The sequence below is a fragment of the Oncorhynchus masou genome, chromosome 28, assembly GCF_036934945.1.
Source record: "Oncorhynchus masou masou isolate Uvic2021 chromosome 28, UVic_Omas_1.1, whole genome shotgun sequence".
Classification (NCBI taxonomy): domain Eukaryota; kingdom Metazoa; phylum Chordata; class Actinopteri; order Salmoniformes; family Salmonidae; genus Oncorhynchus; species Oncorhynchus masou.
The window spans coordinates 36525247-36550246 of record NC_088239.1 but is presented as its reverse complement, the minus strand read 5'-3'; the positions used below and the strand labels follow the sequence as shown (position 1 = coordinate 36550246).

Genomic DNA, 25000 nt, shown 5'->3' with positions numbered 1-25000 from the left:
TCAACAGATTTTCTACTTGCACGAACGCACGTGCACGCAAAAGCACAAGCGTACAAACAGAAATCAGAACCATGGACAGCCACATCATATTTAGCTTATGTTGATTGTACTAAATTGTCTTTGGTATCTTTTAGTTGTCACTGTATTAGACTAGGCAGAGGTGATTTGTTGATGTTGAAGTTGAAATGGTGCTGGAATAGTTGAGGCAGCTCCTGTTTTCTTTGTGACTTGCGGTAAATGTGGTTCTAAATCAATAGTTGTTTAGTGGTCTAAAAATGTCAGAAAAAAATGTATTTGTCTGTTACATGCAACTGGCTTCCCCAGTGATTTTACCCACGCACCGCTACTGCAGCACCTGAGGCATGCATACCGGCTAGGCCTATATCATATTAGATCTAATATATTAACTTAGTTTAAGACTCAGGCTGAGGCTGTGGCAAGGCTCTTCTCATGAAGCAATTTGAGAGGCAATTTGAAGCACCAACCTTGGAGCGACTTTGAGGCAGAGGGAGGGGAGGAATTATACAGAGAAGGTTTCAGAGAACCATTGAAGTGGAAGATGAGACAGAGAGAGTGGTTCATGGTGTATGGCCACTTGAGACCTACCAGTAACTTAAATACCTAATTGGCATGCAAAAATGGTTGCTCGCTGGTTGCTTTACACATGTGTAAAAGGCCAGGTGTAGTAAAGAATAGTGACATTTGACATTGGATGTTTCTAGATTCAAGGATTAGCAAACCAAATTCAGGAAATTCACTGAAAAAATCATATTGTTTAAGAGAGAAACTATCTTTGAATATTTGTCATTGGACTGGAAGACTATAAGAAAAGCCAATGGCGCCCTCCTCAGAAAAGGTATGACAACTATAATCAACCATGTCAGATTAGAACATGCAAAAATCTGATGGATATGCTTGCACAAAGCCTAAAACATCTCTGACTTCAGCAAATACAATCCCAATGTATGTGTGACACAGACAACTATTCCATAAGACATACAATTAAAACACCTCAGAGTCATGCATTCAGGGCCACAAGACGAGAATCCAGCCTCTCCTCTGTGCCAGTAAATCAATGGGCCTGCGGTGTGTATCAGTCCAATATCTGTCCCATATGCCCATAGTAGGAGACGGGGCCTGTTATCTTAGCGGGTCCTGGAAAGCCCTGGGGCCCCCGAGAGTGGGGGGTAACGGAGGAAGGGAGGTAACGGGGAGCCCCATCCCAGCAGGGGGCCTGGCTATGTCGCCTCTGTTTAGGTCCCCCTGGGCAGTGCCTGACCTAAATCAGCCTCTCGGTGTTGCAGGGCTGGTTCAGGGAGTCCACGCTGGCAGCTATTAGGGCCGTTTGGCAAAATGTTTAGACACTAGAGATAGACTAGCCCTGACAGCTGTCAACAAAGACAAACATCCTAGCATGACACAGAGAGAGCAGTGGGGGAGTGTGTACAGGGAAGTGTGTGGGGATGGGGCTATGTGTGTGTGTGTGTGTGTGTGTGTGTGTGTGTGTGTGTGTGTGTGTGTGTGTGTGTGTGTGTGTGTGTGTGTGTGTGTGTGTGTGTGCATGTAAATGTATGGGTGTGTGTTTTCATCAGTCGTGTCGAATTCCAGGTCTGGTTTAAAGCACTAGTTATACAGGCACGTTGTCAGGAATCATTTGGTGAAATGGCAAAGTCGAAGCAAGCTGTCATGCCAGGCACATCATAAACACCTATGTGCCCAAATCTACTGAGCCCCTTGAAAGGAAAGCCCAGTAACTTGGCCTGATTTTAAAACCATGGTCATAAAACAACCAACTCTCCTGGCAGAACAGTGTATTATAGCTGAAAGAAGAATGGATATCACATAGTCCCTCAGAGGGGAAGTTTTGTCCATGTCTGAAGACACCATTGAATGGGGGCTAGTTAGTGTATTCTAAATAGATGCGTGTGTGTGTACAAATCAAACTAACATCCTAAGTATGACACCCATGAGTTTACCAGTCAATTTGCCAGGGTTAGAGGTTCCAAGCCTGTTCTATTCATTATATTTCTATTTCTGCTGCAGGAAGGGGAGAGTTGCCAAGGCAACCGAAGACTTGTTTACTTGTAAAGTTTAATTTGGGAGTTGGTAACTCTTTAAACACCACTCTTGTGGTGCCCCAAATTCCTAATGAGTTAATTGTTACATGATTAATTTAAATCGGGTAACAATTAAACATGGTTAGTTGATTCAATAAATAACAGACATCAGATTAATGAAAGTAAAGTCCCAACAGAGCCAAAGGAAGAAAAGATGGGGGGATTGGAGACTCACTGAGAGAAAGTAGATCCCCGGATAAAGAGGAGCTTTTGCATGATGGTGGACAAGACAGTTGTCTACCCCTCCTTCTCTCACCCTCTCTCTCCCCCTCCACGCATGAAAGGAGGGTTGGAGCAAGGGAGGCAGGCAGGGGGATTGGAGACTTAGACAGCAAGAGAGAGAAAATAACCCCTTCTACTTTCTCTCAGTGAGTCTCCAATCCCCCCCCATCTTTTCTTCCTTTGGCTCTGTTGGGACTTTACTTTCATTGGCCCTGATTGTCCAAAAGGTGTTTCTCTGTTGTTTGCCTCTCATTTGCTCCTGAAGCTTCTTGGAAGATAGGCTAGCCAGTCGTGTCGATGGTTCCAGTGGGGTAATGAGAGTAGCGTACTACGGTGATTTGACAGAGCAGTAGAATGATCCCACTTAAATTCACTTTCGAAGAGATTTTACTTTGGGCAGCTAATCAGCCGTACATTATTGATTGACATTATTCTCAACCTCGTGTTGAGATTCAGAGTTCAAACCACATTAGAAGTGAGCTGCAGCTCCCCATCTTTCTTGGTCTAAATGTTAATTTCTTTACCAATCCTTTCATGCACTCTGGCCGAAAGGGCCGGTTCCATCAGGCTGACACTCTCTCTGACCTCACTCGGGGCGTGGCTACTTACTGTCCAAAGTTTATAGGAGACAATGATCTCTTATGGCTCCTAAAATCCATTCATGTTTTAACAAAAAAACTTTCATCATTTTTCATCATTCATCCACAATGTAAAGGATGGGGACTTCTTACATGTAGTGTACAGTTGAAGTCGGAGGTTTACATACACTTAGGTTGGAGTCATTAAAACTCGTTTTTCTACCACTCCACAAATTTCTTGATAACAAACTATAGTTTTGGCAAGTCGGTTAGGACATCTACTTTGTGCATGACACAAGTCATTATTCCAACAATTGTTTACAGACAGATAATTTCACTTAAAATTCACTGTATCACAATTCCAGTGGGTCAGAAGTTCACATACACTAAGTTGACTGTGCCTTTAAACAGCTTGGAAACTTTCATAAAATTATGTCATAGCTTTAGAAGCTTCCGATAAGCTAATTGACATAATTTGAGTCAATTGGAGATGTACCTGTGGATGTATTTCAAGGCCTACCTTCACACTCAGTGCCTCTTTGACATCTTAGGAAAATCAAAATACATCAGCCAAGACCTCATAAAAAAATTGTAGACCTACACAAGTCTGGTTCATCCTTGGAAACAATTTCCAAACACCTGAAGATACCACGTTCATCTGTACAAACAATAATACGCAAGTATAAACACCATGGGACCACGCAGCCGTCATACCGCTCAGGAAGGAGACGCGTTCTGTCTTCTAGAGATTAACGTACTTAACGTAACGTAAAGTGCAAATCAATCCCAGAACAGCAGCCAAGGACCTTGTGAAGATGCTGGAGGAAACAGCTACAAAAGTATCTATATCCACAGTAAAACGAGTTTTATATCAACATAACCGGAAAGGCCGCTCAGCTAGGAAGAAGCCACTGCTCCAAAACCTCCATAAAAAAGCCAGACCTCTGGTCTGATGAAACAAAAATAGAACTGTTTGGCCATAATTACCTCGTTATGTTTGGAGGAAAAAGGGGGAGGTTTACAAGGCAAAGAACACCATCCCAATCGGAAAGCACGGGGATGGCAGCACCATGTTGTGGGGGTGCTTTGCTGCAGGGGTACTGGTGCACTTCACAAAATAGATGGCAGCATGAGGGAGCAAAATTATGTGAATATATTGAAGCAACATCTCAAGACATCAGTCAGGAAGTTAAAGCTTGGTCGCAAATGGGTTTTCCAAATGGACAATGACCCCAAGCATAATTCCAAAGTTGTGGCAAAATGGCTTAAGGACAACAAAGTCAAGGTATTGGAGTGGCCATCACAAACCCTGACCTCAATTATATAGAACATTTGTGGGCAGAACTGAAAAAGTGTGTGCGAGCAAAGAGGCCTACATACCTGATTCAGTTACACCAGCTCTGTCAGAAGGAACGGGCCAAAATTCACCCAACTTATTGTGGGAAGCCTGTGGAAGGCTACCCAAAATGTTTGACCCAAGTTAAACAATTTAAAGGCAATGCTACCAAATACTAATGGAGTGTATGTAAACGTCTGACCCACTGGGAATGGGATAAAATAAATAAAAGCTGAAATAAATCATTCTCTCTACTATTATTCTGACATTTCAAATTCTTAAAATAAAGTGGTGATCCTAAATGACCTAAAACTGGGAATTTTCACAAGGATTAAATGTCAGGAATTGTGAAAAGTAAGTTTAAATGTATTTGGCTAAGGTGTGTGTAAACTTCTGACTTCAACTGTATGTGTCATAACAGTGTTATAACCATTTTATGACAGGTTGTCAGCTATTATGACATATGACCGTGTCATAACATGTTATGACACTAGGTGTCAAATAAAGTGTTACCCAAATTGTTTAAGCTCCTGTAAATATTTCACCTCTCCTGCAGTATGCAGTATTCAGTGAGCTCCAAAAGTATTGGGACAGTGAAACTGTTGTTGTTGTTTTGGCTCTGTACTCCTTCACTTTGGATGAACAACAGAGAGGTATGGCAAAATGACAATATACTGTACATTATTTACCATTGATTTATATTGGGCACACAATTATCTGAAATGCAACCAAAACAAACAGTAAATGCATCCAACAAATGTTCAGTCACAAGCTTGATGTAGTTACTACTCTAATACACACTGTAATTTAATTTGTCCCAATACCTTTGGTCCCCTAAAAAGGGGGGACCAAAAATTGCTGTAATTTGTAAATGGATTACCTGATATAGATGAAAATACCTTCAAATTAAAGCTGACAGTCTGCACTTTAACCCCATAGCCTTCAACTCTATACAAGTATATGTACTGTGTATTGAACAAAAATATAAATGCAACATGCAAAATTTTGGTCCCAATTCTCCACACGCACCAAAAGCTTATTTTCTCAAATTGTGTGCACATCCCTTTTAGTGAGCATTTCTCCTTTTCCAAGATAATCAATCCACCTGACAGGTGTAACATATCAAGAAGCTGATTAAACAGCATGATCATTACACAGGTGCACACATCCGGCTTCACCTGCGGGATCGTCTGAGATCATCATTATGTAATAATGCCCTTTTGTGGGGGAAAACTCTGATTGGCTGGGCCTGGCTCCCAAGTGGGTGGGCCTATGCCTTCCTAGGCCCTCCCTTGGCTGCGCCCCTGCCCAGTAATGTGAAAGTACATATACTTGTATAGAGTTGTAGGCTTCATATAAAGTAATGTGCTTACTTGCTTATGGGATGTCATGCAATAGCTCTCTGTTGTTCTCAGACCAGTGTATCGGCAGATGTTATCCACGCATGTTTCATGTGGTCTCCCAGGTCTTGTCTCATTATAAGTTTTTATTTAATTTAACTAGGCAAGTCAGTTAAGAACAAATTCTTATTTACAATGACGGCCTACCATGGCCAAACCAGGACGATGCTGGGCCAATTGTGTGCCGCCCTATGGGACTCCCAATCAAAGCCGGACGTGATAGGGCCTGGATTCGAACCAGGGAATATAGTGACGCCTCTTGCACTGACATGCAGTGCCTTAGTCTGCTGCACCACTCTGGAGTCCATTAGAAGTTACCCAAAGTATGACTGCTTGTGCCTTGCTCAGGACGGTTGAAACAGTGACCAGCAAATCTCAGCCTCCTGGCCCTATATGTATCAAGCACCTCACAGTAGGAGTGCTCAACTTGGATCAGTTTAGTCTTTTAGATCATAATGAATAGGATTTAATGGACAGGAGTTACCTGATCCTAGCATTCCTTCTCCAATATGCTTGAGACATTACGCCCGTTGATCTTCTCACTGATCCTGGGCAGTTTTGTATAGCTCCTGGTTGGTATAAGGTGTTGTAACCAGTGGACCCTGGTCTTGTCTCATGCATGAACAAACAGGCAGTCAACATCATTGGAATACAAGAATGCAGCATTGTAAGTTACATAACAACGTGTAACTCCATAACTATTCATAAATGGGTCCTCTTGCACCCCACCTAGAGGTAAGCTTTTGTAATGAAAATGGACATTCCATTCATCCCCTAAGTTTCTCATCACACTGACACTAGCCTCTACCACAACATGAGCGAGGCCTGGAAGCAGAGGCTACACTAACACATACACAATCCTTTAAAATATTTCCCAAAATCCCTCAGTGTTTTTATTAATTTATTTGACAAGCAGCAGGACCATGTTTGTCACCTCAATTTGTTTGTTCTTTACATTTGAAAGTAGATACAATTATCAGTATACCGGTTTTATTACAATATTGTTTTCTAACTTCGATACATAAAAAAAGAAAACTGTAAATGTGAGAAAAGAAAGCATGGTTTTCCACGTCTAGTCTCCAACATTTCCGTCAATGTCACAGCTCACTCGCTCTTTTTCCATTCTTCTTTGTTTTCGGTTAAGTCAACAAAAAATGTATTATCAGCTTTGCACACGGATAGCTATAGGCATTTTCATTGACGCAACGGTGCGTGGCACTGGTGATGTAAACAGCATAAAATCAGAAGGGGGGGGGGTCAGAAGGTGTCGTGTTTCGGTGGCTGTCTGGAGTGACTTGTTTTGTTTGTTTCCAAGATGGAGGCACATAGTCCTGCTTCATCTCTCCCTCCCTACGGGAGCAAGTGAGACAGCAACAGCCCAAAAATATATGAAGAAGAATGGTCTCTGTCGCTCTTTGCTTAACCTGCGGTTGGTTGGGGTAGGGGGCCTTATACTCCATAATTCCTCCATTATGCCACATAGCTGTACTCGTCTGCAGAGCTCTGGCTCCGCTCAATGTACTGCTTGTCAATGAGAACCTCAATGCACTTCTTGATCATGCTGATACTGGGGTTAAATCTGGCTTTGGACTGGTTGATGACCTGAGGGAAGAAATGTACAGACAGAAAGAGAGAAATTAACTGCCCGTGTTACTCTGTTGTTGGTAGAATCGTGAATAATGATGATTAAGAGGTATAAATATCATACCACCCCAAAAATGCTAACCTCCCATTATTGGTAATGGTGAGAAGTTAGCATGTCTTGGGGGTATGATCTTTGTGCCACTGTAACTTTCTCACAATTCCTGATTATCCGTAATCATGGTAGCATCCACATTATTGTATAAGTGTCCAGAAACATTTTCTATTTATATTTACAAAAAGTGACTTTATATTTATTAAGGATCCCCATTTGCTGATATCAAAGCAGGAGCTACTCTTCCTGGGGTCCAGCTACATTTAGGAAAGTGCATACAATAGAGAAAGAAAAAAAAGTGTTATTACATGACATTTCATAACGCTTTTCACAACACATTGTGTGCCCTCAGGCCACTAATCTACTACCACATACACTACATGACCAAAGGTATGTGGACACCTGCTCATCGAACATCTCATTGGTCTCCCCTTGGCTGCTATAACAGCCTCCACTCTTCTAGGAAGGCTTTCCACTAGATGTTGGAACATTGCTGCGGGAACTTTCTTCCATTCAGCCACAAGAGATCTTAGGCTTGTGTGAGGCTGCTAAGCCATGGAAACCTATTTCATGAAGCTCCCGACGAACAGTTGACGTTACTTCCAGAGGCAGTTTGAAACGCGGTAGTGAGTGTTGCAACCGAGGACAGACGATTTGTACGGGCTTCAGGACTCGCCGGTCCAGTTTTGTGTGCTTGTGTTTCCACTTCACAATAACAGCACTTACAGTTGACCAGGGCAGCTCCAGCAGAGCAGAAATTTGTTTAACTGACTTGGAAAGGTTGGAAAGGTGGCATCCTATGACGATGTCACTTTGAAAGTCACTGAACTCTTCTGTAAGGCCATTCTACTGACAATGTTTGTCTATGGTGATTGCATGTCTGTGTGCTCAATTCTATACTCCTATCAGCAATGGGTGTGGCTGAAATAGCCAAATCCACTAACTTGAAGGGGTGTCCACATACTTTTGTATATACAGTGTATCTACAATACAAAATCCATGTGTACGTGCATGTGTATGTGCCTGTGTGTGTGTCTTTTCACCATCACCCCTGTTCCATGAGGTGAATATTTATCTTTTTTTTTTTTAATCTGATTATACTGCTTGCACCTGAGGTGGAATAGAGTTCCATATAGCCATGGCTCTATGCAGTACTGTGTGCCTCCCATAGTCTGTTCTGGACTTGGGGATTGTGAAGAGACCTCTGGTGGCATGTCTTGTGAGATATGCATGGGTGTCTGAGCTGTGTGCTAGTAGTTTAAACAGACAGCGCAGTGCATTCAGCATGTCAACACTTTATTACAAAAACAAGTCGTGATGAAGTCAATCTCTCCTCTACTTTGAGCCATGAGAGATTGACATATTCATGTTAGCTCTCTGTGTACATTTAAGGGTCAGCCGTGCTGCCCTGTTCTGAGCCAATTTCAATTTTCGTAAGTCCCTCTTTGTGGCACCTGACCACATAACTGGACAGTAGTCTATGTGTGAAAAAACTAGGGCATGTAGGACCTGCCTTGTTGATAGTGTTGTTAAGGCAGCAGAGCTGAGCTTTATTATCTCCCCATCTTAGCTACTGTTGCGTCAACATGTTTTGACCATGACCATTTACAATTCAGGGTTACTCCAAGCAGTTTAGTTACCACAACTTGCTCAATTTCCACATTATTCATTAGAAGATTTTGTTAAGGTTTAGGGTTTATTGAATGATGTCAAAAAATACAATGCTTTTAGTTTTTGAAATATTTAGGACTAACCTATTTCATTCTGAAACTGCAGCTCTTTGTTAACTGTTGCAATGATTTCACTTGCTGTAGTAGCTGACGTTTATAGTGCTGAGTCATCCACATACATAGACACACTGGCTTTACTCAAAGCATGTCATTAGTAAAGATTGCAAAAAGTAAAGGGGCCTTGACAGCTGCCCTGTGGAATGCCTGCTTCTACCTGGAATATGTTGGAGAGGCTTCCATTAAAGAACACCCTCTGTGTTCTGTTAGACAGGAAGCTCTCCTCATTTCTACTGGGCACAACATAATCCGAAAAACAACCAAAACAAAACAAACTGCAAATACATCCAACAAGTTTGTACAGTCACAAGCTTGATGTAGCTATTGTGTGCCAGGAATATGGGACCAAACACTACACTTTTGACTACTTTAATGCACATAAGTGAATTTGTCCAAATACTTATGACACCTTCAAAATGGGGGGACGAGATATATAGTGCTTTAATTTCTAAACGATAAAACAAGTATGAACAAAAATACCCTTAAATACAAGGTGACATTCTGTACTGTCACCTCACATGAAACATTTGATCTCAAATCCAAAATGTTGGAGTATATGTAGGGGAGTGTATGTGGTGGGGAGGGTTCGCCACTAATCCAGTCCTAATTTTCTGCATTGACAGAAATAACAAATATTGAACCATTAAAGTACAGAGTGGGAAAATTAAATAGTGGTTGGAGGTGTGTTGTGTTGTTGGGGAGACATGATATATGTGAGTGAGTGAGATAGATGATGACAGCAGAAAGAAAGGTGCTGCAGCCTTCTCCTAGTCCCCAGGCATGTTTGAAGATCATTCCAGAGGGGAGACACTCATTCCTGACATCACTCTGTTCTGTCCTGGCCTCAGAGATCTCCCCATCAAGGAAGGAATTTACCTCCCTGACACAACACACCAGAACATCAACACAGGAGGAAGAGAGCCAGGGGCTAGACTAGAGACCTGAACCAGGGAGGATGTAGTCCGACTGGTCAGGTGATAGCTCTGTCCTCAGGAAAACCCTTGGATCTCTCCATTCCCTTGTTTCAACCGGTCTCTCAGGACTAGCAGGTATTGTATCTGAACAGTAAATTGCCTGTACCATTCACACACATTGCTTCAACCTGTAGCCTTGATATCTCTCCCTCTCAGCACCATGTATATGTACAGTACAGACCTGGGGTGAAATAGTTTGCTATTTCTACATGGGTTTGTGGAATATGACAGAGTTGAATGAGTTGAACTCACCTCCTGTATGAGGGCGTTGTGTCTGAGCACTTTGCGTGCCTTCATGATTCTCACTATAGCAGCTTGTAAATACATTTTGCGGTCCTCGTCCACTGCACTCCTCGTCTGCTCCATCTCCTGCAAGGTCAAAGAAACACACACACGTTTAAACAGAGGCAGACACTTTCAGAGAATAGGTGTTTGCATTGTTGGATGGATACAGTCTGAGCTCTCAGTGTAGTAGGGTAATGTACCTGTGGTGTGTCTTTCTGCATTGACGTTGTGATCTTGAACTTTGTTCTTTTACTGGTGAAACTCATATTTAGTGAAAATGTGGAGTCAGTGTCGATTTCCTCCTGAAGACAAGAAAATAGTTACATACATAGTATCCACCATGAGAAATAATAAAAATGCCAAGATGAGCTACTTTTAAATCCATCTAACCACTAAAGAAGACACTGCTGACTCTGGGTCTCCGGGTGATTCTGTGGCTGCTGATATCTGACCCCTGACCTTTTGCGAGTCGTGGTTAAGCATCTTGACGTCCAGCAGAGACTTGATGGTCTTCTGAAGCTCCTTCTCGTTCATCTGGGTGGAGTCTTGGAGCTCCTTGTAGCCCACCTGTTTGGATATGATACAGACCTTGTTCAGTGCTTAAGGGCACAGTTAAGGGCACAGTTATTGAACAGCTTAGGGCACAGTTATTGAACTAGTTCAGTGCTTAAGGCACAGTTATTGAACTAGTTCAGTGCTTAGGGCACAGTTATTGAACTAGTTCAGTGCTTAGGGCAGTTATTGAACTAGTTCAGTGCTTAAGGCACAGTTATTGAACTAGTTCAGTGCTTAGGGCAGTTATTGAACAAGTTCAGTGCCTAGAGCACGGTTATTGAGCTAGTTCAGTGCTTAGGGCACAGTTATTGAACTAGTTCAGTGCTTAGGGCACAGTAATTGAAGTGCTTAGGGCACAGTTAACACAGTCCTTTTCCACCTGTTAGAATATTGGGGTAGTTAGTGCTTAAGGTACAGTTCAGACAGTCCATTTCCACTAAACATGTTGGTTTCGTAACACACCGTCTCACTGTTGTTGAAGGCCAGCAGCACCGCCATCTGGTAGGTGGTCACCATGGCAACATAGGGCTTGGAGAGATAGTTCATCTTCACCTCACCTAAAAGAGAGAATGGAGCCAATCATCATCATCACCACAACACCAACGCTGTACCACCATCTTTTTCGCCACACGACCTATTGATAACAGCTTTGTATTTGTATATTTAAAAAAAACTGCTCTCAAGTGTAAGCAAAACCAAGAAGAAATCAGACTAAAGTAATCCCCAATCCTAATATGTTCACTGGGTATTCTTGTAAACGCACACAGGGATTTAGTTCCAATGCGTTAACTGCAGTGTCAGTGTCAGGATTGCACCTGAAGTATGTATGCTGTTGTAAACTTTGGGGGAGTTATCACAGGGAGTTTGAGGGAGCTACCCCACGCTGTGTGGATTTCATGGATTGTCCAGTAGTAGTTCCAGGTGCAGCTCAGTGTTAGTTAGAATCAGAGCCTCTCTACTAACATGTAATAGTGTCACTATGATTTGGGATAAAACACTTCAGAGCATACAGACATAATCCATTTTAGATGATTTAATAATGGGGCGGCAGGGTAGCCTAGTGGTTAGAGTGTTGGACTAGTAACCGGAAGGTTGCGAGTTCAAACCCCCGAGCTGACAAGGTACAAATCTGTCGTTCTGCCCCTGAACAGGCAGTTAACCCACTGTTCCCAGGCCATCATTGAAAATAAGAATTTGTTCTTAACTGACTTGCCTGGTTAAATAAAGGTAAAAAAATAAATAAATAAAAATCCCGTTACTTCTGTCGAGCTATGGATGTGATTTCAGCTAGTAGCAAGTGGGCCTTCATATAGTAGCAGTTTCAGTGAAAAATAAAGTACTGCTGCTGACAAAATATTCCACATAATTTGCACTGGGTTTTCTATACTACGATCACCTGCCGTGTGTGTGTGTGCGAGCACGCATACATACCTGTGCAGAGATAGTGCAGCCAAGTCAACTTCCTCCCACTGAAGTGCTGATTATAGAACAACTCAAACTGTAGAGAAAAACATAATCATGTTAGAATTACATAAGATTAAGATATGCAGTTTTGTTGAATAGCTATGTGTAATCTTGGGGCAATCACAGAAATAAGGTTTTATTTCTATGGGCATGCCCTCTCCAAACAACCACATCTAAGTCTCCTGAACCACTACTCACCATCTGTACACTCTTCTCCAGCTCCTGTGGGATGGCAAAGGTGGAGGAAGAGATGTGTGTGAGGGGCCAGGCTCCTGCCTGCAACGAGACAACTCACACGGTGAGACATCTCCACCACCATTGTCATTGAGGTTCTCACAGCAAACCTGCCTGAAGGTGCCTAACCTTCAAACTATCTACAAAACCACCACAAAATTACCCAATTACCCGATTTCACTCCAGTGTCAACCACCTTTATTATGGGAAAACAATACATTGGATACTTCTTTGATGGGTGTCGTTTTCTCTTATGCTATCAACCTGCATAACCTGCACATAAAGTAATGTCTATCTATTAACATGGGTGAGCTATGAACCTGCTTAACCTGCACATAAGGTAATGTCTATCTATTAATATACAGTCTAGAAGGCCAGCATCCCAGAGTCGCCTCTTCACCGTTGATGTCGAGACGGGTAATATTGCGGGTAATATTTAATGAAGTTGCCAGTTGAGGACTTCTGAGTTTTGAGGCGTCTGTTTCTCAAACTAGACACCCTAATGTACTTGTCCTCTTGCTCAGTTGTGCACCAGGGCCTCCCACTCCTCTTTCTATTCTGGTTAGAGACGGTTGTTTGGTGAAGGGAGTAGTACACAGGGTTGTACGAGATCTTCAGTTTCTTGGCAATTTCTCGCATGGAATAGCCTTCATTTCTCAGAACAAGAATAGACTGACGAGTATCAGAAGAAAGGTCTTTGTTTCTGGCCATTTTAAGCCTGTAATCGAACCCACAGATGCTGATGTTCCAGATACTCAACTAGTCTAAAGAAGGACAGTTTTATTGCTTCTTTAATCAGCACTACAGTTTTCACCTGTGTTAACAATTTCATTTGGGTTTTCTAATGATCAATTATCCTTTTAAAATAATAAACTTGGATTAGCTAACACAACGTGTCATTGGAACACTGGAGTGATGGTTGCTGATAATGGGCCTCTGTACATATTCCATTAAAAATCAGCCGTTTCCAGCTGTAATAGTCATTTAAAACTTTAACATTGTCTACACTGTATTTCTGATAAATTTTTCTGATTATTTTAATGGACAAAAAATGTATATGTCTATGTCATGTTGTATGGTTGTTATTGTTTTAATGTTGTTTCTTACCCTGACTGCACTATACACATTTGAAGACAATAAATATATGAATTGATGTGAGACTTCTAAACCCCTCTCACCTGTAATACATAGATCTGGAAGCTGATTCCCAGGTCAACCGGTGATTCCTGGGTCTTGATGAAGTTGTTGAATTTGTTATTCAGGTCTGCGCTGACGCTCATGTCTGTGTACATTCTGTGGAGCTTGCTCGTGAACTCGTAGCCGCATGCTTGCTGTAGTGGGGGAGAGAATGTGTGTGTGTGTGTATGTATGAATGAAAGACCTGCACCAGTACAAACATTATAATAAACAAGTCCATCATTACGGCCAAATATCACACATGCCAGACGCATTAGAGTACAGTGGAGTCACACAGCTAGAAGACATTTAGAAGCACATGCTGTAGGACTTCGTTTGAAAGTTATGTGGAATACTAGATTAAAGGGAAAGACTGACAGTTTAGAGTGATGCTCAATTATGGCATTAATAAATGGCATTGTTCGTGTCTTGTCCAGAGGGTGTACCTGCACATCACGCTGCCTCATGCTACAGAAACTGGAGATATGCTCCTGCCATATGGGCCATTCTGGTTTAGAAAATGCTTACTTTAGGCATAAGAGACCTTGAATTGCACCTGCTAAAGTTGAAAGGAGTCTTACTTCACCTTTAGTTTGTTGATCATGGCTTCCTCTGAGTCCATGGACAAGGACAGCCCATGTATTAACCTCTTTGCTAACATTCTTGCATAAAACTGTACAAAAGAGAAAGAAGCGACAGAGTGGGAGAGAGAGTGAAAGAGAGAGGGGGGGCAAGAGAGTGAGTCATCAACATGGTTAAGAAGAAAACACAAGACATCAATTCAACATCTCAGTCTCCAAAAACTTTTTTTCAATTTTTAGATAATGCTCTTTAGCAAATTCCAAATTCAGTCTGGAAGGAATAAAAAAGCAGCCATACTAGCTGTCAATATCGCTGGTCATTTGAGATAATGAGAGTAATAACGCTAATGCTGGTCAATCGGCTACCTTTTGAAAAACGTCCTTGTCGTCTATGTACTTGAACACGGTGATGAAGCTAGTCAGCTTGTCTTCCACCTCATTCTCTGTCATTCCCTTTGCAGACTTCTTTAGCAGATTGTCACAATACTTAGCGAGCTACATGGGTAAAGGGAAAAATAACACAAGGTCAGACATTACCATGGTCCTCAAAACAAATGTTGAAAAAACCCACAGATAAAGTAGTGGGGATCTAGACGAACTGCTGTGTACAGGGTTTTTACTTAGTTTATCACTATGGCCTTATCTGATACCCTCACACATTTCCTAACCTCAGGTGTCATGAATGAGTCTCACACTCACCAGTTCAGGTGCTTTGCAGATGGATTTGGGCTCCCTGTAGTTAACCACTGAAGTCAAAGCCTGGGGAGGATCAAACAAACCAGTAATTTCCCTCCCCTCATCAGTTTCAGTACATCCACAGCTTAAGACATCAACTAATAAATACAGTTAAAAGTTATGTTTTAATTTATGAAAATCCTTAGGAACAATCTTGTGAGAAACAATATGGAGCCACATTCCATAGTGAACACAAACACCACTCACTGGCACCACCTACTGGCTTGACCTGTCCCTAGTGTCCAGATTCTGATTTCCCCTCTTAGCCTGCCAGCTAGGGAGTCACAACATTAATACCTTATCAAGTGCGCTCATGAAGTGCTGATCCCCATTCAGGACTGTGTTAATGAGCTGAACAAATTTACTGTGAACCTCTAACACGGACTCCACAAACAGGGTTGGCATCTGAGGAGGTAACAACACAACAAGAGAATTAGTAGTGAGTTGTGAATATTATCTTTGTGATAATGGTAATCTGATAATGCATAGGCCTACTGATAATACATACTAATAATGCACGGTGACAATGTAGTGTTTGAAGTCCAAAAACAATACATTTAGACAAAAATGATTAGCAGGGTGCTGCTGTACATTTACAATGATGACAATCAGATAACGTACAATGACAACGTATAGTGATACACAAAGACGTGACGTACATTTTCCTGAGAGAGGTTACTGGTGGCCCGGAGGCCCTCGTCGTGGATATGGATCTGGAGCTCCTGGATCATGTGGGGTAAGCCGCTGGACACGGCTCTCAGCAGGGTGTACATGTTAGCCATGTCTGTAGGGGGTAGCAAGAGGGAGAAAGAGGGGAGAGGAGAGCGAGACCAGAAGGAAGGCAGAGACAGACGGCGCCAGGGGAGAGTCAGTCATAGAGACAGGGTTCGTACAGACAGACCAATTCGAGGACTTTCAAGTACATTTTCAAGCACTAAAAGGACCATCCATTTGTAATACTTCCTAACATATAGGTGTTCTATTCATCACTACCTCGGTCATACCCAATAACACGTCTTTCAATACTTAATTACTACATACTTGAGTGGTACGTCAGTAGTGATGACGTTGTAATTTGAGAAGTGATGAGCAGTTTTGGGATGTGCCTACTGGTGAACACATATCCTATTTGCATTACTCCACAATTCCAGCTCAATGACCATATTGTATTACTATAGGGAATTTGGGAATCTACTACTTAATAGCTACTAAATAGTGTAGTAACTATGCAATTGTGTTCATTTTATGTAATATTGTTTAATTGATATCACAATATGCTTAACTCTTTCTTGAACTACACTGTTGGTTAAGGGCTTGGAAGCAAGCATTTCATGGTAAGGTCTACCTACCTATGTTGTATATGTGACAAATGAACTGTGACTTGATTTTAAAAACTGTAGCCACAATAATCTTTGAAGTCACAACAACCTGTTTCTGGTGAATTCAAATTCATAAATGGAGTTATGGATCAGTCAGTGAGATCAACATGATTGTGTAAAACAAACTCAATGACAATAAAACAACCTTTAATTTTAGGTTACAGACCAAAATGTTTCATGTTGAACCATTTTCTACAACAATCTCAAAAAATCCATGTCAATAAAGTTAATTTAATATGAGAGAGAGAGAGAGAGAGAGAGAGAGAGATGGATTTAGATGCATTATTGAAAGTGTATATAACAGATGGCAGTCTGAACAACATATCAGAGAGATGAGAATACGGAATGTGTTTAGCTAATAGTGATAATGGTTGAAATAAAGACTTTGAAAGCAAATGGTAGATGAAGGTGAGAAAACTAGCTATCTTTTGTCCAATTAAGCAATAAGGCTTGAGTAGGTCTGGTATATGGCCGATATATCACTGCTAAGGGCTGTTCGGCACGACATATCGCGGCCCCTAGCCATATATCACAAACCACCGAGGCGCCTTATTGCTATTATAAAATGGTTACCAATGTAATTAGAGCAGTAAAAAATACATGCTTTGTCATACCCGTGGTATACGGTCTGATATACAACGGCTTTCAGCCAATCAGCATTCATGGCTCAAACCACCCAGTTAATAATAAAAAACACATCCTTGGGCATAGCACACATGTAACATAGTGTGTACACCGCAAAGATCAACATCACAGCTCACCTGATACATCATTCAGAGTGGTAGACAGGACCTTTGTCTCTCTGAAAACATTCCATTTAATTTCAACAACAATCTAAAACATTTCCATGTCAATAAAGTTAATTGAATTACACTGAACAACGAAAAAATTTCAGCAATTTCAAAGATTTTACTGAGGTTCAGTTCATATAAGGAAATCAGTCAATTAATGAATGAGGCTCTAATCTATGGATATCACATGACTGGGAATACAGATATGCATATGTTGGTCACAGATACCTTTAAAAAAAGTTAGGGGTGTGGATTAGAAAATCAGTCATTATCTGGTGTGACCACCATTTGCCTCATGCAGTACAGCACATCTCCTTCGCAATGTTGTCCCACTCCTCTTCAACGTCTTCAAGTTGCTGGATATTGGCGGGAACTGGAACACGCAGTCGTACACGTCCAGAGCACCCCATACATCCTCAATGTCTGACGAGTATGCAGGCCATGGAGGAAGTGGGACATTTTCAGCTTACGGGAAGTGTGTACCGATCCTTGCGACATAGGGCTGTGCATTATCATGCTGAAACATGAGGTGATGGCGGCGGACGAATGGCACGACAATGGGCCTCAGGATCTCGTCAAGGTATCTCTGTACATTGAAATTGCCATTGATAAAATGCAATTGTGTTCGTTGTCTGTAGCTTATGCCTGCCTATACCATAACCCCACCACCACCACGGGACACTCTGTTCACAACGTTGACATCAGAAAACTGCTCGCCCACACAACCTCATACATGTGGTCTGAGGTCGGTTAGACGTACTGCCAAATTCTCTAAAACGACGGAGGTGGCTTAAGGTAGAGAAATTAATATTACATTCTCTGGCAACAGCTCTGGTGGGCATTCCTGCAGTCAGCATGCCAGATGCAAGCTCTCTCAAAACTTGAGACATCTGTGGCATTATCTTCTGTGATAAAACTGCCTTAAAACGGCCTTTTATTGCCCCCAGCACAAGGTAAACCTGTGTAATGATCATGCTGTTTAATCAGCTTCTTGATATGCCACACCTGTCAGGTCGATGGATTATCTTAGCAAGGGAGAAATGCTCACTCACAGGGATGCAAACAAATTTGTGCACGACATTTGAGAGAAATAATCCTTTTGTGCGTATGGAAATGTTCTTGAATCTTTTATTTCATCTCATGAAACATGGGACCAACACTTTACATTGGGTTTATATTTGTGTTCAGTGTATATTGAAGAGAGTGAGTGAGTGAGTTAGTGTGAGTGATGTGCTCACAACAATCCAAGTTCAGCCTTTTTATCTTCTATTGATCTTCTGAAGCTGTTGAACGTGATACTGCATTCTCTGGACATTGAGGAGGTCTGCCTCTGCAGCTACCCTTTCCATTTATTTTTGCAAGAGTTCCATGTCCTTTTCCAGGAATATCATTGTCTACCAATTTTATTTTCTCTGCCCTCCTGTTGTCATGCTGTGCATCCAGGTAGTCTTGATATTTCTGCCTTGCAGACTTGCAGGAGGATATCCTTGGTGCGTTATGTTGACTTTCTTCAGTGCTACTGCATTCTCTACAGCATTATACACAGGTCTCTGTGCTGTGTAGGGCTGCCCCTTTTTGTTTACAACAGTGAGAGCGGAGTTGACTGCATACCCCCTTTCTACCAAGGCCTGTCAGTGGGAGAGCAGAAGGACAATTTGAGTTGCTTGCCACAGGTCTCTGTAGTTCTCCTTACCCTTCAGACGCTCTAAAAAGGTGCTCAGAGCAGTCCTCGGTGGATCATACTCACTAAACGGAGTGATGTTTCAAAACTTCCTGCGATATGAAGCACTCCAACTGCCACTGGGCATGCTTCAATTTAATTACGTAAGCTGGAGAAGACTTTTGAATTTGCACTCACACGCTGCAGGATTCCTTGCCATCTGTTGTGGGTCAAGACAAACAGCCTGTCTCACAAAACTGGAGTGATGGGGTTTTGAGCATCAACTTCCTCAAGGAGGTAGTTCTTTTTGTCACTCTGAAACTCAAAAATCCTCCTCTCACTTACTTTGCTAGCCGCTTTTTTTTTTTTAGCACCTTACAGGTTGAAAACCCAATGTCATCTTTGGAAGGGACCCACAGCATCATCTGTCACAGTGTATTTTGAGAGTTTCAGGGGGGTTGTACATGTGTCTGTAACCTCTTTTCAGGACTCTGCTCATGACATTAGTCAATAGGTCTGCCCAGTCTGCTGCCAGGAATGGGAATGTATGTACCCTTGAATGCATTTGGCAACAAATATGAAAAGAATATGTTTTGCTGGGTGAAGTTTGCCTGCTATTGCTTCCTTTACAGTTGTGAATGTAATGCATGTCGGTGTTCTGTAGGATTTTATTAGGTTTGGCAAACCCTCTAAGGCTTTAGTTGCAACCTCTGTTTTTTGTACCTATACAGTGCCTTGCGAAAGTATTCGGCCCCCTTGAACTTTGCGACCTTTTGCCACATTTCAGGCTTCAAACATAAAGATATAAGACTATATTTTTTTGTGAAGAATCAACAACAAGTGGGACACAATCATGAAGTGGAACAACATTTATTGGATATTTCAAACTTTTTTAACAAATCAAAAACTGAAATATTGGGCGTGCAAAATTATTCAGCCCCCTTATGTTAATACTTTGTAAAGTCACCTTTTGCTGCGATTACAGCTGTAAGTCGCTTGGGGTATGTCTCTATCAGTTTTAGACATCGAGAGACTGACATTTTTTACCATTCCTGCTTGCAAAACAGCTCGAGCTCAGTGAGGTTGGATGGAGAGCATTTGTGAACAGCAGTTTTCAGTTCTTTCCACAGATTCTCGATTGGATTCAGGTCTGGACTTTGACTTGGCCATTCTAACACCTGGATATGTTTATTTTTTAACCATTCCATTGCAGATTTTGCTTTATGTTTTGGATCATTGTCTTGTTGGAAGACAAATCTCCATCCCAGTCTCAGGTCTTTTGCAGACTCCATCAGGTCTTCTTCCAGAATGGTCCTGTATTTGGCTCCATCCATCTTCCCATCAATTTTAACCATCTTCCCTGTCCCTGCTGAAGAAAAGCAGGCCCAAACCATGATGCTGCCACCACCATGTTTGACAGTGGGGATGGTGTGTTCAGGGTGATGGGCTGTGTTGCTTTTACGCCAAACATAACGTTTTGCATTGTTGCCAAAAAGTTCAATTTTGGTTTCATCTGACCAGAGCACCTTCTTCCACATGTTTGGTGTGTCTCCCAGGTGGCTTGTGGCAAACTTTAAACAACACTTTTTATGGATATCTTTAAGAAATGGCTTTCTTCTTGCCACTCTTCCATAAAGGCCAGATTTGTGCAATATACAACTGATTGTTGTCCTATGGACAGAGTCTCCCATCTCAGCTGTAGATCTCTGCAGTTCATCCAGAGTGATCATGGGCCTCTTGGCTGCATCTCTGATCAGTCTTCTCCTTGTATGAGCTGAAAGTTTAGAGGGATGGCCAGGTCTTGGTAGATTTGCAGTGGTCTGATACTCCTTTCATTTCAATATTATCGCTTGCACAGTGCTCCTTGGGATGTTTAAAGCTTGGGAAATCTTTTTGTATCTAAATCCGGCTTTAAACTTCTTCACAACAGTATCTCGGACCTGCCTGGTGTGTTCCTTGTTCTTCATGATGCTCTCTGAGCTTTTAACGGACCTCTGAGACTATCACAGTGCAGGTGCATTTATACAGAGACTTGATTACACACAGGTGGATTGTATTTATCATCATTAGTCATTTAGGTCAACATTGGATCATTCAGAGATCCTCACTGAACTTCTGGAGAGAGTTTGCTGCACTGAAAGTAAAGGGGCTGAATAATTTTGCACGCCCAATTTTTCAGTTTTTGATTTGTTAAAAAAGTTTGAAATATCCAATCAATGTCGTTCCACTTCATGATTGTGTCCCACATGTTGTTGATTCTTCACAAAAAAATACAGTTTTATATCTTTATGTTTGAAGCCTGAAATGTGGCAAAAGGTCGCAAAGTTCAAGGGGGCCGAATACTTTCGCAAGGCACTGTAGGTGTCCACAAAATTTCTTAGGGAAAACTGAGGAGCCTGTGGTTGTCACAAAATCATCTCGTCTTGCAGGAACGTCGTGCGTCAGTTTATAGAAAGCACTTAAATGTCCCTATCTATGGAGCCAAATACATTTTGAAACGCATTTTGGATACTGTGCAAGGAACATGTTCCAATGTCAATTAGCTCTCGGTTTGTGGCTTCTGCAAGGACATCAGAAGTGAATTCTCTGTAAAAACTTGTGGTTAACGTTCTTGTGGTTAACATTCCATCTACATTTGTAGGAGGCGAGACATGTTAGGTTTATCTGTCAACTCTGTAGTGAGAGAGACAGTCCTTAGCTGTACCATGTCCCATGAATGATGAGTCCAGTTAGTGTGTGGTAACCTTGTTGGTTGTCTAAAAACCTTACGTGGACATCAATTTGCTTGAGCTGCAGTTGTTTGTCAAAAAGCAGCACATAACCATTATTCTTCTGCAACGTGTCCAGGAGATGGTGTCAAAAGTAAGGTGTAAGACCATGATTGACCATGTAGGCTATCTTCTTCCCCCAACAGACATATATATGACTTGGCCATAGCATTGTCTGGAAAAACATCAAGGGGAAATTGTTGCATTTTCCTCTGCACTTTGGCAGCATAAAACAGTTAGAGTTTAATAGCAGTGACAGGAGAAAACTGAGGCCTCACATGGTGTACAAGTTTAATAAATGTCAACAACTTCAGAGGAATTCCAGACTAACTCGTCATTAGCAGCGGATAAGATCCACAAAGGTGGGAATTACCCCACAGCATCCGTAAATTGCTCTGACCCTGGAGCTAGCAAGTGAAGGCTCCCCTGAGCCGTCCCGAGTACAGTTTGCAAGACCAATACATGCAGACTACAGTTTTCCACAGGAGGCATGGCTGGAGTGGAGGGTGTTCAAAGAATTAAAGAAGCTACTCACCACCGCACCCGTCTTGGGCTATCCACTCGATTAGCGGTGACCTCCTTGATACAGACGTACTGAAACTTCGGCATTCGAGCCATCTTGTCCCAAATGCAAGACGATGAGGAACCCGTACTAGTGTATGGGAGCTGGAGGCGGTCCTCCACAGAGCAAAACTATTGTACCACACAGAGGGAGCTACTAGCAGCAGTGGAGTTCATTACACACTTCCGTCAATACCTGCTCAGAAGACCCTTCATTGTGCGCACCGACCACAGCAGCCTTCAGTGGCTCATAAGGATGAAGGAACCAAGGTCAACTGGCGAGGTAGCTCGAGAAGCTTGGGGAGTATAACTTCAAGGTCATTTTTCGTCCAGGACGGTCTTGGCATGCCCATGATTGAGTGGCAAGCCAGCCACCAGGTCGATGGGCTCTGTTACTTCTCTTCCAATGAGCATCAAGTTCGGAACATATTAATTTCCAGGCATCCAGAGCGCGAAACACGTGAGAGGGGGACGGGGGGGGGGGGATTATGTAGGTAGTCTGCCTGAAAATTAATTTTCAAGACCAATACATTTTTCAAATTAACATTTTATTTTCTCCTCTCATTTTAATTCAAGTAATTTTCAAGCAAAAAACTTTGGAATACAAGATATTTTCTCGAGTGCCAAATTCAAGTACTTAAAGCACCTTGCGTGAAACCTGTGGAGATCTTTAGTCAGTCACAGATGGAGGTTCTCTGTTCAGTTTGAAATCTGATAGCTACAGTGCATTCAGAAAGTATTCAGACCCCTTGACTTTTTCCACATTTTGTTACCTTACAGCCTTATTCTAAAATGTATTACATTGGGGTTTTCCCCTCAAATCTACACACAATACCCCATAATGACAAATAATAAACAGGTTTTGGTATTTTTTTTGCACATTTATAAAAAACAAAATTTTCAAATACATGAAATATCACATATAAGTATTCAGACCCTTTAGTCAGTAAATTGTTGAAGCACCTTTGGCAGCGATCACAGCCTCGAGTAATCTTGGGTAGGACGCTACAAGCACACCTGAATTTAGGGAGTTTCTTCCATTCTTTGCAGATCCTGTCAAGCTCTGTTGGGTTGGATGGGGAGTGTCGCTGCACAGCTATTTTCAGGTCTTTCAAGAGATGTTTGATTGGGTTCAAGTCCGGGCTCTGGCTGGACCACTCAAGGACAGTCAGAGACTTGTTCCAAAGCCACTCCTACGTTGTCTTGGCTGCGTGCTTAGGATGGTTGTCCTGTTGGAAGGGGAACCTTAGCCCCAGTCTGAGGTCATGAGCGCAATGGAGCAGATTTTCATCATTGATCTCTCTGTACTTTGCTCTGTTCACCTTTCCCTCGATCCTGACAAGACTTCTAGTCCCTGCCTCTGAAAAATATCCCCACAGCATGATGCTGCCACCATCACGCTGCACTGTAGGTATGGTGCTAGGTTTCCTCCAGTCGTGACGCATGGCTTTCAGGCCAAAGAGTTCAATCTTCATTTCATCAGACCAGAGAATCTTGTTTCTTATGGTCTGAGAGTCTTTTAGGTGCCTTTTGGCAAACTCCAAGCAGGCTGTCATGTGCCTTTTACTCAGGAGTGGCCTCCGTCTGGCCACTCCACCATAAAGGCGCGTGCTGCAGAGAAGGTTGTTCTTCTGGAAGGTTCTCCCATCTCAACAGAGGAACTCTGGAGCTCTGTCTGACTGACCTTTGGGTTCTTGGTCACCTCCCTGACCAAGGCCCTTCTCCACCGATTACTCATGAACATGATGCACCTGAGCTGAATTTCAAGGCTCATAGCAAAGGGTCTGAATACCTATATAAATAAAGTATCCATTTTTTATTTTGAATACATTTGCAAAAATGTCTAAACCTGTTTTCGCTTTGTCATTAAGGGGTATTGTGTGTAGACTGATGAGGAAAAACGACTAACGTAACAAAATGTGTAAAAAGTCAATGGGTCTGAATACTTTCCGAATGCACTGTATATCCAATGGCCAGTAACATATGGGAGTCAGTTAATGAACCATATGGGATTCAGCCAGCTCAAGTTATATTTTATTTAACCTTTATTTAACTAGGCAAGTCAGTTAAGAACAAATTCTTATTTACAATGACGGCCTACCCCAGCCAAACCCGGATGACTTTGGGCCAATTGTGCGCAACCCTATGGGACTCCTGATCACAGCCGGTCGAGATACAGCCCGGGATCGAACCCAGGTCTGTAGTGACGCCTCAGGCACGATGCAGTGCCTTAAACGGCTGCGCCACTCAGGATCCCACTCCACTCAGGATCTCAAATACAGCCTGCTTGATCGCCAATGTAAGGATGACCTGTGCACCCTGACCATCTAACTTACTGATTGACCATCTAAATACAGAATTACCATCGAACTAGAGTAACAGACGTTCTAAGCCAGCCCCTGTATCTATTAGTAACAAACAAACTGACCGTCACTCCTGTAACCAGACTGACCGTCTCTCTTCTCCTGGCGGATGATATTCTGACACTCCCCGTGGAGAAACTGCAGGTGGTCCGCCACCATCCTCTGCTGGCATTCATGGATGACTTTGGCGTACGAGCTGGGGTGCAGGTACTTCCGACATCGCACCTCCTCATCTTTCAACCTTCCTAAAACCTAAGTGGAGCCAGGGAAGAAAGAGAACACATTGGATTCATTGATTTGTTTAATATGGTTAATTATGCTCATTTCAAACTCGCTAA

General features: G+C 42.3%; 1 protein-coding gene across 4 annotated transcripts in view; it reads right to left on the bottom strand.

The window, feature by feature from the left end:
* Positions 1 to 6541: 6541 nt before the first annotated feature.
* The window catches only part of LOC135517546 (cullin-2), a 38841-nt gene continuing 20382 nt past the window's right edge, over positions 6542 to 25000 (bottom strand). The window contains exons 9-22 of one of the 4 annotated variants that reach the window (XM_064941952.1): positions 24728 to 24914; positions 15800 to 15924; positions 15438 to 15545; positions 15105 to 15164; positions 14772 to 14900; positions 14411 to 14497; positions 13827 to 13979; positions 12613 to 12690; positions 12382 to 12448; positions 11413 to 11507; positions 10786 to 10962; positions 10596 to 10697; positions 10363 to 10479; positions 6542 to 7255 (exon numbers count right to left, since the gene is read on the bottom strand). In XM_064941952.1, the coding sequence (XP_064798024.1) occupies positions 7124 to 7255; positions 10363 to 10479; positions 10596 to 10697; positions 10786 to 10962; positions 11413 to 11507; positions 12382 to 12448; positions 12613 to 12690; positions 13827 to 13979; positions 14411 to 14497; positions 14772 to 14900; positions 15105 to 15164; positions 15438 to 15545; positions 15800 to 15924; positions 24728 to 24914 (1617 nt within the window). In that variant the 3' untranslated portion in view covers positions 6542 to 7123. The remainder of the gene's footprint in view (positions 7256 to 10362; positions 10480 to 10595; positions 10698 to 10785; positions 10963 to 11412; positions 11508 to 12381; positions 12449 to 12612; positions 12691 to 13826; positions 13980 to 14410; positions 14498 to 14771; positions 14901 to 15104; positions 15165 to 15437; positions 15546 to 15799; positions 15925 to 24727; positions 24915 to 25000) is intronic. The other 3 variants (XM_064941954.1, XM_064941953.1, XM_064941955.1) reach the window with 3 other exon arrangements.